This window comes from Nerophis lumbriciformis, linkage group LG25 (assembly GCF_033978685.3).
Source record: "Nerophis lumbriciformis linkage group LG25, RoL_Nlum_v2.1, whole genome shotgun sequence".
NCBI classification, from domain to species: domain Eukaryota; kingdom Metazoa; phylum Chordata; class Actinopteri; order Syngnathiformes; family Syngnathidae; genus Nerophis; species Nerophis lumbriciformis.
In genome coordinates, this window is record NC_084572.2 from 16,363,497 (window position 1) to 16,384,989 (window position 21,493).

At 38.2% G+C, this 21,493-nt stretch overlaps 1 protein-coding gene across 1 annotated transcript in view; it reads left to right on the forward strand.

The window, feature by feature from the left end:
- Window positions 1–2,359: 2,359 nt before the first annotated feature.
- The window catches only part of LOC133622132 (neuronal acetylcholine receptor subunit alpha-7-like), a 127,106-nt gene continuing 107,972 nt past the window's right edge, over window positions 2,360–21,493 (forward strand). The window contains exon 1 of the mRNA XM_061984681.1: window positions 2,360–2,624. Coding sequence (XP_061840665.1) covers window positions 2,360–2,624 — 265 coding nt within the window. The remainder of the gene's footprint in view (window positions 2,625–21,493) is intronic.

Sequence of the window (21,493 nt, forward strand, 5' to 3'; positions counted from 1 at the left end):
GGGCCGGATCAGGCCCGCGAACAGGTTTTACCCGGCCCGCGGTATAGGTTTGCTAGGTATATAAATGAGCCAAATTTTTTTAATGAAAGAAACCGCTGTTCTAAATGTGTCTACTAGATGTCGCGATAGCAATTCTTTGGTATCTATGATTATGCTACATATGTACAAAAATAAATAAACCACATGTTAGTGCAGCAGTCGAGGAGAATGATCAAACTACATACTAACATCCTTCTAATTTGATTTTTATATTATTTTTTTTATCTTGATGGATTGAAAATTAACACCAATGAGTTGAACATTATCACATGATTTATTCAGAAAGTATAAATAACGACAAATAAAGGTAGAATACTATTAACCGCAACAAGTAAGTGTAAAAATAACCCAACAACATTATGATTTGTACATTTTCAGAATGTGCTTGTTCTATTTTTAAACAAAGAAAACAATCTAAAGTTGTCTTTATTTTTAAGTTATCGTGCAGTGATTTTACCAGCCCGGCCCACTTGAAGAAAGATTTTTCTCCATGTGGCCCCCGATCTAAAATGAGTTTGACACCCCAGCTCTAACATTACAGTGCCAATGTCTTGTAATTACAGTTGTTCTTTGGAGTTTAGTACTTATATATTGTAATATTGTGTGTTTGCTCACAAAATTACCTTTTTTTTCCCTTGTGAAATGTTGACCTTATTATTGTCATTAGTTATTTCACATATTTTATTTTTTGTGTTTTATTCTGACAAGTTGTATTTGTTTGTCCATCCATCCATCCATTTTCTACCGCTTATTCCCTTTGGGGTCGCGGGGGGCGCTGGAGCCTATCTCAGCTACAATCGTTTTATATGAAATATAATATGTATGTTTCTGTATTTTATGTGTGCTTTATTTTGTTTATACTTAGCTTGTACACAAACATATTTGAAATGTTTTTAGTATTGTGATCAAAATAATCAAAATGAAGTTTACCATATCAGTAGTCTGTAGACACTGGAGCCAAACAACAAATATTGAAAACTACTTTCAGGTCAAAATTTAAGTTAACATCAGGGTTGTCAAATTTAACACATTAACTAATGACAAAAATGACCGCATTATTAATGTATAAACAAAGTTAACCGCGCTATATTTTGTTCACACATGCTTCTTTACTATAGCGGATGGTTACCTGCAAGGCATTGCGTGCTGTTACACGGTCAGTGTAACAAAGACGGGTAAAAAGACACTGGTTTGAAATACACGCCGACCTAAATAAAAATGTCATCGTTTGACAGCACAAGCTAAAATGTTGCCTCTTTTTTTAATTCTGTACCAAGCAGTACAGGATTGCCCTCTTGTGGCCAACAATGTGTAACACGCACGGTGTGAAAAGGTTGGAACCGCGGAGTAATTGATTGACAATAAAACAAGATCCGGTGTAGCTGCTGACAGAAGCGACATGTATTAGTTATATAATTTCATAGTTGGTGAGAATAAATAAATACAATGCATGAATATAAGTTCATATTGTGTATAATGTGATTAAAAGGTATTTCCTTGGGTTGATTCATGCAAGTTTATGTTAACATTATTTTTGTTACAAACCCATGTCTATTGAGAGGGGAATATATTTTTTGTTCAGGTTCGGTCAAGTTGAAGTTGTTGGGGGGACAATTAATATGTGACAGAATTAAGGAAACAGCATGAGAGGCAACGAGTGTTTGATGTGGAAGATGTTAATGGAGTCTCGGACTGAAAATCAACTTTATTCCCTTGGAGTCTATGAGGCCAATGAGGTATGATTCTTTCTGATATGTATGTGAAATCAATGTGTTTTCTTTTATTGGATGTCAGACTAATTGTGAGTTCTGTTTGCTTATTTCATTAGTTCTGACGGCATTATATTTGGCATCGTTGGTAACGTGAAGAAGACTTGGCTAAAATAAATGAGCAAAACGAACGACTTGAGCCTTGATTAAGACCTCAGAGGGAGTAACATCAATCATTGAGCATTTAACTTGCTGTTTCCTGTTTGGCAGTAGGGATGTGCGTATCGATCCTGTGGTATCGATATATCGATACTCCCACGCTACTCATTTGGCATCACTTTTCTGAAAAAAGTATCGATATAAACCAAAAAACGGCGTGTGGGGGGTGCAAGCATCACTTTCAGATGTTTTTGATTACTAACTTAACTTACTATGTGCTGGGACACCTGGCAGAGTATAGAGCTGGCCCAGTCACGTCACAGGAGACAGCGAATGAGCGTCGTCAACGTGCAACACACACACAGCCAGCCGACAGCGATGCAGCCAGGCCAGGAGGTCAGCACGGCCACGGATGCGGGAGCCGGAGGAATGGAAAAGCCAGAGACGCGATAATGGCAGACAAGAAACGAAGCGTGGTGTGGTGTTATTTTTCACCAGTAGACAAAGCCACGGCACGGTGCGAACTGTGTGACAAACAAGTGCCACACAGCAGCAACACCAGCAATTTATTTAAACATATGAAGACCACACATCCCGAGAGCCACAGTGAGCTGGTAAAAAGACAGGCTCACGCTGCTGTGAAAGAACCTGCACCGCCGCCCGCAGCCCGGCAGAAGACCCTGCACGAAAGTCTGCAAAAAAGCCAAATGTATCCAGGTAGTGAAAATGTGTATATTTTTGTTTATATTTAATTTATTTTTCAAATTTATGTTATTTATTTTAATTTTACTTTTATTATATATTGACCATAATAAATGTGGTATAAATGGTCTGTATTTGTCTTGTGATTTGTCTTAAATAATAACAATGGTAATAATATTTTTGACTGACAAAAATTACCAATAAGAAATTAATGGTATCGGTATCGGTATCGATGAAAATGCAAGAAAAAGTATCGGTATCGTATCGAATCCTAAAAGTGTGGTATCGCCCATCCCTATTTGGCAGTTTGAATTGTATTTGTCTGTGCTTTTGTATTTAGCCTGAAATTCCCCAGAAAGACAGAATCCCATACACATGTAAGGATGTGTCACCAAGGAAATGTAAAGTACACGTTTGTTCTCCAACGTTTGTTGGAGAGTTGGTGGTCGGCTCTCTTGGTTTTGTTGGGTCTGCCCCTGTCTCTGGCCATGCTCCCCCCACCCCAGCAGACGATGGCGTGGAACACCGCAGAGGCCACCACAGTGTATATTTTGTTCACCATTATCTTAAAATTAGCATTGTAACGCCTCCTCTGTTGTTTGCTATCTTGCTAACAAATATTTTTTTCGCCCCAGAATAGGTCTCTGTGTCACGGCTGTATGTCTCCAGGTTACCCATATGTGTGAATCACAGGAAGAAAAGCTCTGACAGGCTTGGGGGAAAGTCTTTTGTTGCCCTGTGTTTGTTTAAATGTGTATATCTACAGTATAAACCCTGTATATAAGACATGTTTTTAAAAAGTGCCCTTTTTAAAAGATACTTCCTGTCACCAGAAGAGCACGCAAAACAAAACAGTTCTGCTCTTGGTACCAGAGTTTTGACTAAAATTGGAGCTTTCCTGTCCACTGATTGTGATCACAGTTACCGGACAGCTTGCTAACATATTCAATTTGAACCCCTTCCGGGGGTAGGCATGGATTCGCTATGATAAGCCAAGTGATGGGGGCTAAGTAGGTAAAACGTGCAGGACATGGCACCAGGTGAACATAATCAAAATCACTCTGCACCAGATGGAGTGGATCCCAATCAGGGCAGTAGGTGGCTGATATTGAAGCTGGGAGGAAGGGAAGACGAGGAAGGCGAATGCTTTGTTGCTTCGGACAACGAGGTTTGGAACTGCACAGAAAACTTACTGGAGGACCACAAGGAGACAGCCGGTAAAAGCATATGTTCCACTAAAGTAATGGGAAATTGCAATGTGCTACTTAGTGGTGTTGTGAGTTTATTTGAATATACATGTAAGTAGTGATTAGTCATTTACTGTTCTTTGAACAAATTGTGGTATAGTGGAAACTAAATTACTTTGGACTATTGTTTGCTTTTGTGTAAATTCAACTTTGGTGTATATCGGGTGATTAGTTTATCTCAGGGGTAGGGAACCTATGGCTCTAGAGCCAGATGTGGCTCTTTTGATGACTGCAACTGGCTCTCAGATAAATCCTAGCTGACATTGCTTAACACGATAAGTAATGAATAATTCCGCTGGTCATCACAGTGTTAAAAATAACCATGTATCAACCAGACTACAAAGCAGTGACGTGCGGTGAGGTTGATGGCTGGTGAGGCACTGACTTCATCACAGTCAGATTTACAAACATATGAACCCTAAAGAGTATCTTATTCACTATTTGATTGGCAGCAGTTAACGGGTTATGTTTAAAAGCTCATACCAGCATTCTTCCCTGCTTGGCACTCAGCATCAAGGGCGCGGCGCCGCTGCTGCCCACTGCTCCCCTCACCTCCCAGGGGGTGATCAAGGGGATGGGTCAAATGCAGAGGACAAATTTCATTACACCTAGTGTGTGTGTGACAATCATTGGTACTTTAACTTAACTTTAACTTTACACATACAAACTGTAGCACACAAAAAAGCACATTTAATTAATAAAAAACGTTATTATGGTCTTACCTTTACTTATTGTGTCCTTGGGCAAGACACTTCACCCCTTGCTCCTGATGGCTGCTGGTTAGCGCCTTGCATGGCAGCTCCCGCCATCAGTGTGTGAATGTGTGTGTGAATGGGTAAATGTGGAAGTAGTGTCAAAGCGCTTTGAGTACCTTGAAGGTAGAAAAGCGCTATACAAGTATAAACCATTTATCATTTATTTATAACTAAAGCCCTCACTTAAACTTTCCACGTGCAAGATTGAATCTATTTAAAAAAGTGTAACCGAGGGTTTATAAATGTCGCCTATACTGTATGAAACTACAAAATAACAAACACGAAGGCTCCAGTTTACACGAGGACCACTTTATTTACCTTCTTTCAAAAACTACCGCTCCACTCCAACGTGTCGTCACTTCCGCTCTTAGCGCCTTCAAAATAAGAGCTCAAGGCATATACTGTATAACAGCGCATAACAGGAACTTAACATCACAAAGAGGAAAGCCCATGAAAATAGGTTACAAAAGTTATTTAATAAGAAGCCAAAAAGTGCAAAAACAATAATGTTCGTGTTGGAGGAGTTGTGAATTAGGTACACCTGCAGTCTGCAGGTGTACCTAATGTTGTGGCCCTACAGTCATTCACAACTCCTCCAACACGAACATTATTGTTTTTGCACTTTTTGGCTTCTTATTAAATAACTTTTTTAAATAGATTCAATCTTGCACGTGGAAAGTTTAAGTGTGGGCTTTAGTTGATATAACACTCCCGTCAGGGGTTGCCGTGCATTCTACAGCGGGGGTGCAGGAGGCGAGCCTCAGCCAGTGCGTCTTTTGCAGCCCTTTTATGATCGCTCAGCACAAGAAATACTTTACACACATACAGTTGTTGACAAAATACACTGTACATTATATACCTCAGCTAGCTAAACTATGGAAATGTATAATATAATTCATATAGCAATACGGTCTCACTGCACAGCAGGCTAGCAGTTAGCCGAGTCCGCAATCCATGTTGAGGCACTGAGTGACGTGCCTCGACTGACTGCTGATCACCTCACCATCTTTTCTCAGTATTTGAACGGCAAATGTGAAAATTCAGCGATTTTAAATAAAAATAATCTAAAACGGGTGAAGTTAAATGGAAAATAACTTTATAGTATAATCACTGGATACAAATAACAATTTAATTTAAAAAAAAAAAATGTTTACATTTTTTTTCTTTCCATGATGGAAGGTGAGGCCCCGCCTCACCTGCCTCTAGTGACTGCACGTCACTGCTACAAAGCCATCAGAAAAACCATGCAGCATTAATGGTAAGAAGTATTTTATTTATTATTGGTTACCTTCAGAATAACAATGTTATTAAAAAGAAAAAGAGACTTATTATACTCTAAAAATGTTGGTCTTACTTAAAAATGCATGCATTTAGTTGTATTCAGAGTTAAAGAATATTATATGGCTCTCACGGAAATACATTTTAACATATTTGGCTTTCATGGCCCTCTCAGCCAAAAAGGTTCCCAACCCCTGGTTTATCTAAAAAAAAATACGAAAACATAAAAAGAGGAAATTGTGCTTAATGGGGTTGTGCAATATTGGTACTGGCCATGAGGTGGCACATATCTTCAAACTAATGCTAAGTGTTAGTTAAAAGTACCAATGATTGTCACACACACACTAGGTGTGGTGAAATTTGTCCTCTGCATTCGACCCATCCCCTTGTTCACCCCCTGGGAGGTGAGGGGAGCAGTGGGCATCAGGGGTGCCACGCCCGGGAATCATTTTTGGTCATTTAACCCCCAATTCCAACCCTTGATGCTGAGTGCCTAGCGGGGAGGTAACGGGTCCCATTTTTATAGTCTTTGGTATGACTCGGCCGGGGTTTGAACCAGTTGATGTTATCGCTGCTATTTCAAGGGTTTTAATTGTGTAAATGTGTTTTACGGTATTTGTAATTAAGGCTTTTTCACCTGCATAGCTGCAAAAAGCATACTTCATCTTCAAGCTGGAAATGAAAACTAGTTTAAATAAATGGAGAAAAGATAACTGCATTCAATATTGTGAGTGGAATCCTGCACGACGCCTAAACAGTAAGAAACCCTTTCCATGTGTGGGGCCTGTGCAGAACAGATCATCTTGACATTTACTGTGATGCAATCAAGTTTATTCTCTACTATATTGGTAGTGTTTGAGAGCAGAACTAAACGTAAAGAAAGGACAAGAGATCACATTAGTTTGTGTTCTTTTGTGGTTGCAATGCTAAATATAACTACAAAGACCCGGTTGTGCAAATTAACATGTTAAATCCTAATAATAGATATTGTGATTGTTGGTCCAATCCACCGTATTTTCGTTATTGATTTTCATAACAGAAACTAAAAACTCAGTTGTTGTGCAAGCCAAGTGCTTTATTCGACACGGACGACCAAATTATAGCCTCTTAGGTGCTATTTGTTAGCATCCAGAAAATATCCTTAATAGGAATAACAATCTAAATGAAAACATCTAAGCATAAACTGAATATTGGTATCGCTAGCAAACATTCCTGAACAACAGCAACATCTATAGCTAAATAATGAGACAAAATATTAACTTTACTCAGTGGCATTGTGGTTAGAGTCTCCGCCCTGAGACTGGAAGGTTGTGAGTTCAAATCCCGGCCGAGTCATACCAAGACTATAAAAATGGGACCCATTGCCTCCCTGCTTGGCACTCAGCATCAAGGGTTGGAATTGGGGGTTAGATCACCAAAATAATTCCCGAGCGTGGCCAACGCTGCTGCTCACTGCTCCCCTCACCTCCCAGAGGGTGAACAAGGGGATGGGTCAAATGCAGAGGATAATTTCAGCACACCTAGTGTGTGTGTGTGTGACTATTGTTGGGAGTTTAACTATACCTTTTTAACTTTAAAAACACGCAGGCATGAATTGTAGATGAGATTATTTGTAGCAGGAAATCAACTGCAAACAAACGTGTCCTTTTTCCTCATTCGCGTCATGATCACAGCAGCAAGGTACTCGTTATGTCAATCAAATTCATTACTTAGCGATGCACGTATAAGTCCAACTTTGTCTTTCACCGATTTAATGCTTAATTTGTGGACGCCTCCAGATGTAAAAACATGAAGTGCCTCCAATCCTTTAGTCTCTAAATCCATGTGAGTGTCAAGTAAATTGAGGATGCCGCAGTAAGCAGTATTTATTTATTTTATTTTTATTTTTTTAAAGGATTCAACTGTCTCTGGAGGGTTTTGATGTGGTCCTGGAGAATGTCACAGAGGGGTGCAGATGAGCAAGCAGTTTGATTTGCTGGACCACATGTGTCTGGACCTGGTTTGGGAGTTCAAAAGTTATTTCAGACAGGATGGGACGTTGCCACGGATACACCGGTGGGTAAGTATAGGGATTTTATATTGAATTCTGTAATGTATGGAGAGCCAGTGAAGGTCTTTCAGGATTGGAGTAATGTTTGTATTATTTATATCTATTTACGAGTTAGAATGCACAACAAAGAAAACTATTTGTTTTCTTGTTTTTCATATTGATTGTGAACGATAGGCATAAGTGCAGTCCTTTTTAATATTACATGCTTTTAGGTGTAGTAACACTGATTTACCGCTAGGGAGCACCAAATACATTCTTAGCCCGAAGTCGTTTATAAAGAGAATGGCCAATTGAACAGGCGCCATGACTGCTACCAAGGACTTGTTTGGCCGTGCTTGGATGCATGCAATTGCTGTCGTTAGCTTTTGACGAAAAAAAAAAGAAAAGTACATCTTTACTTCACAAACTTACCGGTACAATAAATAATGCTTTTATTTTGTGAAAGTATAATTTTGCAGCAGTATTTGACGCACGCTGCTTCTACATTCCTGCAGTGTTTTGTGACCAGCAGGCTCTAACACCCAATGATATAATCATACTTGCCAACCCTCCCGGATTTTCCGGGAGACTCCCGAAATTCAGCGCCTCTCCCGAAAACCTCCCGGGACAAATTTTCTCCCGAAAATCTCCCGAAATTCAGGCGGACTCAGGTCCTCCACAATATAAAAAAGCGTACCTGCCCAATCACGTTATAACTATAGAATGATGGAGGGCGAGTTCTTGGTTTCTTATGTGGGTTTATTGTTAGGCAGTTTCATTAACATCCTCCCAGCGTGGCAACAACACACAACAACAGCAGTCACGTTTTTGTATACCGTAAAGCAGTTCGTCTGCCGTAAACAGCAATGTTGTGACACTCTTAAACAGGACAATACTGCCATCTAGTGCATTTGATGAAAGCACTTTTGTGCGTGCCACACAACAATGCATTATCAGAGAGGGTGTTCAGCATGGTTCGAAAAATAGTGACAGAGAATAGAACAAGGATGGACAATTCAACCCTTAACTCAACAATGAGTAGATGAGTGTTATGTGTGTATATATGTGTAAATAAATGAACACTGAAATTCAAGTATTTATTTTATTTATATATATATATATATATATATATATATATACATAGCTAGAATTCACTGAACATCAAGTGATATATATATATATATATATATATATATATATATATATATATATATATATATATATATATATATATATATATATATAGAGGTGGGTAGTAACGCGCTACATTTACTCCGTTACATCTACTTGAGTAACTTTTGGGATAAATTGTACTTCTAAGAGTAGTTTTAATGCAACATACTTTTACTTTTACTTAAGTATATTTATAGAGAAGGAACGCTACTTTTACTCCGCTACTTTTATCTACATTCAGCTCGCTACTCGCTACTAATTTTTATCGATCTGTTAATGCACGCTTTGTTTGTTTTGGTCTGTCAAACAGACCTTCAAAGTGCCTGCCTTACTGGTGACGTTTCACTTCGTTCCACCAATCAGATGCAGTCACTGGTGACGTTGGACCAATCAAACAGAGCCAGGTGGTCACATGACCTGACTTAAACAAGTGTAAAAACGTATTGGGGTGTTACCATTTAGTGGTCAATTGTACGGAATGTGTACTGTACTGTGCAATCTACTAATAAAAGTTTCAATCAATCAATCAAAAGTGTGAAGGAAAAAAGATACTTTATTTCAACCGTACATCCCGTCAAAAGCCCGACCGCACATGAGGACGTTCCTGTCTTCACAATAAAAGTGCCGCTCCATCGCGCCTGCGCTTTCAAAACAAGAGTCTCCGAAAGCCAGCGCAAACAAGCTAGCAAGCTACGGAGTTTGACGCCAATATATTTCTTGTAAAGTGTATAAAAACGAATATGGAAGCTGGACAAATAAAATGCCAAAACCCACCACTTTCATGTGGTATTAGACAGAAAGGGGGAACTTTTCTTCTCCATTTGAAAACGTGGACATTATCATCACTACTGTCTGATTCCAATCAACGCAAGTCATCAGAATCAGGTAATACACCAACTTATATTCGTGTCTTCATGAAAGAAAGGAATCTATATGTTAAACATGCATGTATATTCATTAAAACACCTTTAATATGTAAACAAAAACAGCTAAATAAATACATATACATTATATACTGTATATATCAATGTATATGTATGTAATTGTATATATATATATATATATATATATATATATATATATATATATATGAGTGTGTATGTTACTCATCAGTTACTCAGTACTTGAGTAGTTTTTTCACAACATACTTTTTACTTTTACTCAAGTAAATATTTGGGTGACTACTCCTTACTTTTACTTGAGTAATAAATCTCTAAAGTAACAGTACTCTTACTTGAGTACAATTTCTGGCTACTCTACCCACCTCTGTGTATATATATATATATATATATATATATATGAAATACTTGACTTGGTGAATTCTAGCTCTAAATATACTCCTCCCCTTTTAGCCACGCCCCCAACCACGCCCCCGTCCCACCCCCCTCCCCCCACCTCCCGAAATCGGAGGTCTCAAGGTTGGCAAGTATGGATATAATAAACGTAAAAAAATTCACAAAACGAACAAAAAAATAAATGACCGTTTCTTCATTAGCTTTGGACCAACAATCATGGACAGATAATTATAACTTGTGTGTGTGTGAAGTATGACAACTGTGGTGGTTGCCTCCAATGTATTTGTAATCACTGCATGTGTCACTCATTATGTATTAACCAAGTTATTTTTTTTGTAACACGTTAAGTGCAAACGTGTACTTTGTGTAGTTATTTCTGCACAATAACTCAGATATGGTAACACTGGTGAGCAGTGGAGAATATGGAGTTATTTTTGGTCCAGAACATGTTTTGCTTCATTGATTGCTGTATTTTTTTTTTTGCCACTTCGTTGTTAATTTTTGAGATTTCCAGTTAATTTTCTCATCTATTACACTCAAAATGTGGTTTCTTTTACTTATTCAATGTTAACATTTGTCTTTGAGTGTCTTTTCTGCTGCTACCGAATTGCATTGTTTTAGTTTTACTGAAACTCAGTCTGTTTTCGTCAAACCATCTCTTGCATATATTTTCTTCTGTTATTTGAATCAGCTTCTGTTTGTTCTCTTCTGAACAAAAAAGCGTGTTCACCTCACACAAGATGCTGTAGTCGGAGGCTGTCCAGTGTTGATGGCGAACCTTCACTTCCCATACTTGTCTTTTTTCTGGGTTGTGGGGAAAGCACAACAGGACATTTTATACCAGTCGGGAAAGTAATGAGGAAACGCCACAAACGCATAGCGTTAACATCAAGTTAGTAGCAGTCATGGCGCCCTGTAGTCACGTGTGTGCCATCAGGGCCACCAAGGCCTTCTCTGCTGGCCTAACATAACTAGAAATCATGATCATAATTAAAGATAAAAGTAATTTTTTATTTAATCTCCCTAAATATCTAAAAGTATTCATATTCTCTTCATGTCATATTATGCTCCTTCCAGTGCTGTTTTTAGGTTAGAGTTTGTATCCAATCAGAATTCAGCTATATTATGTTGCCATGCTGTACCAAATCTGCCCGTGGCCTTCAGAATCAACATTGCAGGTGTCTTTGCACTGTAAGTGAACGGACACATACAGTTGATAGACGGTTGCGATAGCCAATCAGATCACGAGTTGTTGTCAGTAAGGCCTTCTAGCTGGCCCTGACATTTACACGTCCTGTGATTGGATACTCACTTGGGAGTCCCAAGTGAGTATCCAATCAAAAGTTGCAAAAACAGGAAGTGGCACCGGAGCCATAGAAAGCCACAGAAAATTCACCGGTAATCACAAAGGAGAGCAAAATGTTGATTAGGTGGCAGATATATACAAACCCCGTTTCCATATGAGTTGGGAAATTGTGTTAGATGTAAATATAAACGGAATACAATGATTTGTAAATTATTTTCAACCCATATTCAGTTGAATACATACTTGCCAACCCTCCCGGATTTTCCGGGAGACTCCCGAAATTCAGCGCCTCTCCCGAAAACCTCCCGGGACAAATTTTCTCCCGAAATTCAGGCGGAGCTGGAGGCCACGCCCCCTCCAGCTCCATGCGGACCTGAGTGACGTGTTGACAGCCTGTTTTCACGTCCGCTTTCCCACCATATAAACAGCTAATGATCGAGGGCGAGTTCTTGGTTTCTTATGTGTGTTTATTGTTAGGCAGTTTCATTAACGTCCTCCCAGCGCGGTAACAACACACAACAACAGCAGTCAAGTTTTCGTCTTCCGTAAAGCAGTTCGTCTGCCGTAAACAGCAATGTTGTGACACTTTTAAACAGGACAGTACTGCCATCTGCTGTACATGCATATGTGACCCACCCATAATGTGTCACATTTTTGTGTTGATTTATTTATTTTATTTTGTGGTTTGAATTCGTTTTTGGAGCTGTCATTATAGATTTATCAGTATTCACATTGGTCAGTAGGGGGCAGTAGGACGTTTCTTCCCAATTGAATGCTATCACCTGCAGACCGGAAGTGTCTTGTCATTCTGATGAGCGCGACCAGTCTGTGAACAATTGAAACGTCCTGTGTGCTTTTTCCTCTAAAATGTTTGTGAGTTGTAGTTTGTATTTGTGAATGAATCCAGTGCACAGCTGCAGTAATCAATACAAAAAGGCGATGTGAGTGCGCAATGTTTATATAGGAACTTCTGATCCTAATTCAGACTCCCAAATTAGAGCTCCCGTTTTCTTATTGATTTTATAATGTATATTGGTATAATGTGTGTGTTCTGAAATAGTGACAGAGAATAGAACAAGGATGGACAATTCAACCCTTAACTCAACAATGAGTAGATGAGTGTTATGTGTGTGTAAATGTGTAAATAAATGAACACTGAAATTCAAGTATTTCTTTTTATTTATATATATATATATATATATATATATATATATATATATATATATATATATATATATATAGCTAGAATTCACTGAAAGTCAAGTATTTCTTATATATATATATATCTCTTAACCACGCCCCCACCAACCACGCCCCCCACACCCCCACCTCCCAAAATCGGAGGTCTCAAGGTTGGCAAGTATGGTTGAATATGCTACAAAGACAACATATTTGATGTTCAAACTGATAAACTTTTTTTTTTTTTTTGCAAATAATCATTAACTTTAGAATTTGATGCCAGCAACACGTGCCAAAGAAGTTGGGAAAGGTGGCAATAAATACTGATAAAGTTGAGGAATGCTCATCAAACACTTATTTGGAACATCCCACAGGTGTGCAGGCTATTTGGGAACAGGTGGATGCCATGATTGGGTATAAAAACAGCTTCCCAAAAAATGCTCAGTCTTTCACAAAAAAGGATGGGGCGAGGTACACCCATTTGTCCACAACTGCATGAGCAAATAGTCAAACAGTTTAAGAACAACGTTTCTCAAAGTGCAATTGCAAGAAATTTAGGGATTTCAACATCTACGGTCTATAATATCATCAAAAGGTTCAGAGAATCTGGAGAAATCACTCCACGTAAGCGGCATGGCCGGAAACCAACATTGAATGACCGTGACCTTCGATCCCTCAGATGGCATTGTATCAAAAACCGACATCAATCTCTAAAGGATGTCACCACATGGGCTCAGGAACACTTCAGAAAACCCATCCATCCATAAGTTCATTATTATTTGCAAAAAATAAATAAAGTTTGAGTTTGAACATCAAATATCTTGTCTTTGTAGTGCATTCAATTGAATATGGGTTGAAAAGGATTTGCAAATCATTGTATTCCGTTTATATTTACATCTAACACAATTTCTCAACTCATATGGAAACAGGGTTTGTATTTGCAAGGCCATTTTCAAGAAGGATACGACGTTGGCCGACACCAGAAGCTATCTCGGCGGGGAAATGGTTTGCCCGCGACTTTCACACAAATCAACCGACTACGACCAACTACCGACTACGAGCAGTACCACTGGCTTATACGGCATCGAATGGGTGCTACAAATTGTGAGTTCAAATATTTTATTTCCTAATTTTTTCATGTTTCATTTGTTTTATACAATTATTTTAATTTTGACAATACCACGTAAGATATGTTTTAATTGCTGAAGAGGGTTTATTGAATGTTAAATGCGCCGAAAAATAAACTGTTTTGTAAACTGTTGAGGGGTTTCAATGCCCAGTAGTGTGCAAGAGTGTTTCTGTATAGTATCTCCAGCCGTGTACATGCGGTGACATCAATTACAGTATTTTGAGAGGTGAAGTGGGACTAAGTAGGACATCCCTGAAGGCCTTGGTGAGAAACGCACGGCCCGCCCCTGCTTTTGACCAATCGTTGAGATCACCTGAAACCAAGTTGGCCATACTCTCTTTATACACGATTCCGTCTTGACTGTCAGGATGTAAAGATATCAACTTAATTGCCAATAAAAAGTAAGCGGCAGATGAAAATCTAAAGATTGTCTGACTCTTTAATCGTCAAAATAATCATTACTTTGTATTTCATGGAAGATAAGTGTTTCAGCTTACTTGTCTTTTTTTCCCCCCACTTTATTTTAGCAGCAATATGATACAGAATCTCTATCAATATAAACAAAATGTCTGCTGTACATTTTTTTTGTTTGTTCAAAGTGTGAAAAAATGCAGAATAACACCATTTCTCCTTGTGTCACATCTGCACGACTGATATGCGCAGATTACGGAATCTCTGCAAAAACAGAAAAAATTAAATCAATAGGTATATTCATTTTGTTGCATCGACAAGACATTTATATTCTAAGATGTCCTAATGAAATATTTGTTTGTCATATAATGTTTCTTTTTAAAATAAGTTTAATCTGTGTGTTTGTGTCTTTGGGAAGAAAGCTTTAAAGCAATACTCATCAATCAATGTTAACATTCACGTCTTCTTAGGACAAACAATATTGCGATAGCCTTTTAAAAACAAAACAATTATGCAAATTAGATTACGATATCAACAATGCTTGCGGAAGATACTGACAAGGCTTTCAGACGATAATGACATCACGTAAATCAAAGAGTTCATAATGTCGTGATATCAAAGTTACATATTTTTTATATTTCCTTTGGGTGACTTTCATGCAGGTGCTGAGCGTTCATATCCCACTGATTCAAGATGAGAGTTTTAGACAATTGAAGGATGGATGATCTTGAAAAATCTTGTTTAATAAAAATATATTATTACTATAACTCAGCAGGGAAGGGCTAAGTCGAAAATAGCAATGATCCAAATAATAGGAACACCACAAACAATGGGGAAGGAATGATAACATTATGTGACTACATTCAAAAATCAGTTCAGTTTCAGTTTATTTCAAACATGCATACGATACAACGTATTTCATCACATATTTCCAGATGTTTCAATACAGCACGTCCGAAAAGGAGTAGAAAGAAGCACATCTTATTTAATCCTACCCCTTTTCACAGCACAGCGATGCTATCCAATTTCCTTGTTCTCTGTAACAGACTGGTGAACAAATAAATAAATGATATACCGGCAGCACGGTGGTACAGGGGTTAGTGCGTCTGGCTCACAATACTAAGGTCCTGGGTTCGATCCTGCGCTCGGGATCTTTCTGTGTGGAGTTTGCATGTTCTCCCTGTGACTGCGTGGGTTCCCTCCGGGTACTCCGGCTTCCTCCCACCTCCAAAGACATGCACCTGGGGATAAGTTGATTGGCAACACTAAATTGGCCCTAGTGTGTGAATGTGAGTGTGAATGTTGTCTGTCTATCTGTGTTGACCCTGTGATGAGGTGACGACTTGTCCGATTGTAGCTGAGATAGGCTCCAGCGACCCCGAAGGGGATAAGCGGTAGAAGATGGATGGATGATATACCATAGTAAGCATACAAATATTAAATACATAAATAATCTTTGTCTCAATTAAAAGGAAAGAAAAAGGTTCAAGAAGTTCATCATAATTGTTCTTCTGTGTACTTTGAACAGTCTCTTAAACTGAATCATATTGGTGCTTTGTTTGATTTATTTGGTTAATCAGTTCCATACTTTAATTCCACATACTGATATACTAAAGGTTTCAAGTGTTGGTTTGACAAAAACAGACTATCTTTTTCATTTCTTCTGTATGTTCTCTCCTGAACAAAATGCTGTTGTGTCATCTGCAAATAATACTAAGTAAGTTACTTTGTAACTTTACAAATGTTGTTTATACAGAGATTGAACAATTGTGGTCTGAGTATTGATCCCTGAGGTACGCCAGAAGATATTTTTAGCTCTGTGGAGGTGTGTTCGCCTTTCTTCACGTATTGCTTCCTGTTGGTTAGGTAGCTTCTTACCCAGTTCAATACCAACCCTCTGATGCCATACCGTTCTAATTTGTTTATTAAGATGTTATGATTAATTGTGTCAAATGCTTTTGTTAAATCCATTAACATTGCAGCAGCACATTTTTTTTCTCTCTATTGCATTGGTGATCTCTTCCGTTATTTCAATTAATGCCATTGATGTTGAGATGTTGGCTCTGTAACCGTATTGGTTGTCTAAGTGTTTTGTTTTTATTTATGAATTTGTCTAATCTGTTAAACAGTTTTTCAATGATTTTAGAAAATTGTGCAAGTAGAGAAACAGGTCTGTAGTTTGTTTACTGGTGTTTGTCTCCAGTCTTAAAAATCGGTACAATTTTTGCTATTTTCATATTGTGCGGTAATTTGCCTGTTTGAAATGATAGGTTGCTGATATGTTAAAGGTTCTGAAATCTCTTCAATAACCTTTTTTTTTTATTGTTTTCATATCAATTTCGTTGAATCAGTTGAGGTCTTGGATTTACCTTTTTTCACAATGTTGATTATTTCCTCTTTTGTCACTCCTACTAGAAACATAGATTTGGGGTTTCTCTCTATGGTGTCATTCAAGTCCCCAACTGACTCAGGATCTGGAAACTTTTCCTACAGATTTGGTCCAATGTTCACAAAGTACTTATTGAAACTTTTAACTACTTTGTTCATATTGTCATTTTTTACATTTCCATCTAAGAAGTATTTAGGAGTCCTTTTTAGCACCATTTTTAATAATGGTAATTGTGATGCCCCATATTGCTCTCATATTGTTTTTGTTCTGGTCCGATAATTGACTGTAATATTATTTTCTACATGTTCTTAGTATGCCAGTTAGCTTGTTCTTGTACGTTTTGTACTTGTTTTCTGCTTCTGTAGATCTTTTTGTTATATATGTTATACAGGTAAAAGCCAGTAAATTAGAATATTTTGAAAAACTTGATTTATTTCAGTAATTGCATTCAAAAGGTGTAACTTGTACATTATATTTATTCATTGCACACAGACTGATGCATTCAAATGTTTATTTCATTTAATTTTGATGATTTGAAGTGGCAACAAATGAAAATCCAAAATTCCGTGTGTCACAAAATTAGAATATTGTGTAAGGCTAATACAAAAAAGGGATTTTTAGAAATGTTGGCCAACTGAAAAGTATGAAAATGAAAAATATGAGCATGTACAATACTCAATACTTGGTTGGAGCTCCTTTTGCCTCAATTACTGCGTTAATGCGGCGTGGCATGGAGTCGATGAGTTTCTGGCACTGCTCAGGTGTTATGAGAGCCCAGGTTGCTCTGATAGTGGCCTTCAACTCTTCTGCGTTTTTGGGTCTGGCATTCTGCATCTTCCTTTTCACAATACCCCACAGATTTTCTATGGGGCTAAGGTCAGGGGAGTTGGCGGGCCAATTTAGAACAGAAATACCATGGTCCGTAAACCAGGCACGGGTAGATTTTGCGCTGTGTGCAGGCGCCACGTCCTGTTGGAACTTGAAATCTCCATCTCCATAGAGCAGGTCAGCAGCAGGAAGCATGAAGTGCTCTAAAACTTGCTGGTAGACGGCTGCGTTGACCCTGGATCTCAGGAAACAGAGTGGACCGACACCAGCAGATGACATGGCACCCCAAACCATCACTGATGGTGGAAACTTTACACTAGACTTCAGGCAACGTGGATCCTGTGCCTCTCCTGTCTTCCTCCAGACTCTGGGACCTCGATTTCCAAAGGAAATGCAAAATTTGCATGGTTGGGTGATGGTTTGGGGTGCCATGTCATCTGCTGGTGTCGGTCCACTCTGTTTCCTGAGATCCAGGGTCAACGCAGCCGTCTACCAGCAAGTTTTAGAGCACTTCATGCTTCCTGCTGCTGACCTGCTCTATGGAGATGGAGATTTCAAGTTCCAACAGGACTTGGCGCCTGCACACAGCGCAAAATCTACCCGTGCCTGGTTTACGGACCATGGTATTTCTGTTCTAAATTGGCCCGCCAACTCCCCTGACCTTAGCCCCATAGAAAATCTGTGGGGTATTGTGAAAAGGAAGATGCAGAATGCCAGACCCAAAAACGCAGAAGAGTTGAAGGCCACTATCAGAGCAACCTGGGCTCTCATAACACCTGAGCAGTGCCAGAAACTCATCGACTCCATGCCACGCCGCATTAACGCAGTATTTGAGGCAAAAGGAGCTCCAACCAAGTATTGAGTATTGTACATGCTCATATTTTTCATTTTCATACTTTTCAGTTGGCCAACATTTCTAAAAATCCCTTTTTTGTATTAGCCTTAAGTAATATTCTAATTTTGTGACACACGGAATTTTGGATTTTCATTTGTTGCCACTTCAAATCATCAAAATTAAATGAAATAAACATTTGAATGCATCAGTCTGTGTGCAATGAATAAATATAATGTACAAGTTACACCTTTTGAATGCAATTACTGAAATAAATCAAGTTTTTCAAAATATTCTAATTTACTGGCTTTTACCTGTATATACTTTTTGCAAGCATTTGTCATCCATGGTTGATTTATTTTTATTTTGCTTCTTACTAAGTTGTTTCAATGGACAGTGTTTGTCATAAAGCATCTCGAAGGTATTAAAAAAAATACCATATGCATCATCTACATCATTTTCACTGTAGACTGTTTTCTCAGATCATTTTTGAAAGCGGTCATACTTTGTTCTGTACATATTCTTCTAAATGTCTTTTTGTCATCCATGTTCCTCTAATTGTAGTTTCCGTCGTAGATTATGAAAACTGGTAAATGATCACTGATGTCGGATATTAGCAGGCCACTTGTGGTATTGTTTATAAAATTATTGGTAAAAATATTATCAATAAGTGTGGTGTCCTGAGATTCTGCTAGGCCTTGTGGTTTTAGGATATAAACTCAGGCTATACATTGTCCATAAAGTCATCTATGGGCAGAGGTGGGTAGAGTAGCCAGAAATTGTACTCAAGTAAGAGTACTGTTACTTTAGAGATTTATTACTCAAGTAAAAGTAAGGAGTAGTCACCCAAATATTTACTTGAGTAAAAGTAAAAAGTATGTTGTGAAAGAACTACTCAAGTACTGAGTAACTGATGAGTAACCTGTTCGTTTAATGATGACGGCAACAAATAATGCCCAAAAACATAAAAATAGCAATGAGCAAATTCAGAGTCAGGAATATCTCTTAAGCAACAAACAATAATATATATTAAATAATAATACATTAAAATAAAAAAAATTAAGGCAAATTGAGCCACAATAACTTAACAGCACCATAGGCTCAGGAGGCATTGATTGATTGAAACTTGTATTAGTAGATTGCACAGTACAGTACATATTCCGTACAATTGACCACTAAATGGTAACACCTGAATACGTTTTTCAACTTGTTTAAGTCGGGGTTCACGTTAATCAATTCCTGGTAAACACACTGTGCACTTCTGATTGGTGTTTCTATGCATGCGTGTGTGTGTCTGTCTGTGAGGCTGCAGTGCGTTAATAAATTATACCAACAAGATTTACATTTGACAGTGATTCATAGCAGGGAAGCTAACATCAGCCTACGGTGGCAGCCAAAATATCTACGAAGGTTACTTACCGCGATGTGCTTCCTCAAATTTGACGTTGAGTTCATGTAAGCTTAAGCTTGTTGCCGCTGGAACTTTATGTGCAGTTGATCATGTGACCGCCTGGCTCTGTTTGATTGGTGAAACAGAGTCAAACGTCACCAGTGACTGCATCTGATTGGTGAAACGCAGGCATGCGATAGATCAAAACAAAACAAACAAAGCGTGCATAACGATCGATAAAAATCAGTAGCGAGCTGAATGTAGATAAATGGAGCGGAGTAAAAGTAGCGTTTCTTCTCTATAAATATACTCAAGTAAAAGTATGTTGCATTAAAACTACTCTTAGAAGTACAACGTATCCCAAAAGTTACTCAAGTAGATGTAACGGAGTAAATGTAGCGCGTTACTACCCACCTCTGTCTATGGGCTTTTGTTTGTTAGGGTTCAAGAGGTCAATATTGAAGTCTCCACATACGAAGGTTAATTTTTTGACTGATTTCAGTAAAAGTTGCCCTAATCCAGTTCTCAAACGTATCAATGTTTGACTTCGGTGATCTTTATATACAACTGAACAGTATGTTTTTGCCTTTTTTTTTTTTTACATATTTCAATGGTAATACATTCTAAGATATTATCAATAGCTAGTGACATATTCTTTACCACATTGTAGTTTAGGTTCTTCATCACGTACACAGCTACACTCCCTCCGTTCTTGTTGATATGGTTTAGTTCATATCCTTCTAGTTCAAAATCCATTCCTTTTTTAGTATCCATGTTTCTGAGATAGCGATAATTTTGAAGGCTATTGCTCTGAAGGCCATTGGCCCTGTGACTTAACTCAATTTAACTTTGAAATAATTTGCCGCACGTAAACAGGTGTAGAGTTTATACTGTAATATAACAAAGTAAATAATTAAATAAAACACACAAAACAAAGAAACGCTAGGAACATGAGCACAACTAACAATAGCTTTGAGAGAAACTCACCACACAGGACATTCTGACCACATAAAGATTACACAGCAAACTGAGAACTAATTACACAAAATAATTAGACCTCTAATTACACCTGAACTAGACACGAGGAAGGAGAAAACTGATTAAATGAAATAAGGTCAGGGAAAGAGACCGGTGCAACTATCAGGACACAAACGAGCACATAGAGGAAAAATAGAAACAGACCATGGCAGAAACGTCAAAATTATTGAATTAGTTTGTGAATTTGCCTCTAGATAGTTAATTATGATCATGATGACACAGGAAAATGTTGTTGGAAAAAAACTTTTTATCACTAAAAACAATATAAAGTAACAAGTAAATGTTAATTCCTTTATTCTGTTCTACTAAGCACAATTGTGTAACAGTAAAGTCATAAGTAACTAGAATATGCAATCCCGCTAGGAATGGCGTGTGAATGCCGTAAGTGTGCAAGCGGCGGCTACAGTAAAGCCGGCAATATGCGTGAGCAGAACTAAAATGTTTGAATGTTGAGTGGAGTGTGTGGATGTTGGAACGGTTCGAATCAGGCGAGAAATGTGGGATATGACAAAGTTTGTATATTGCACATTTGTTTTCAACGGGGGGAAACTCCTGGTAATCCGGGAATTTTGGGTTTGAATGTACAGGAAGATTGGAGTGTGTGG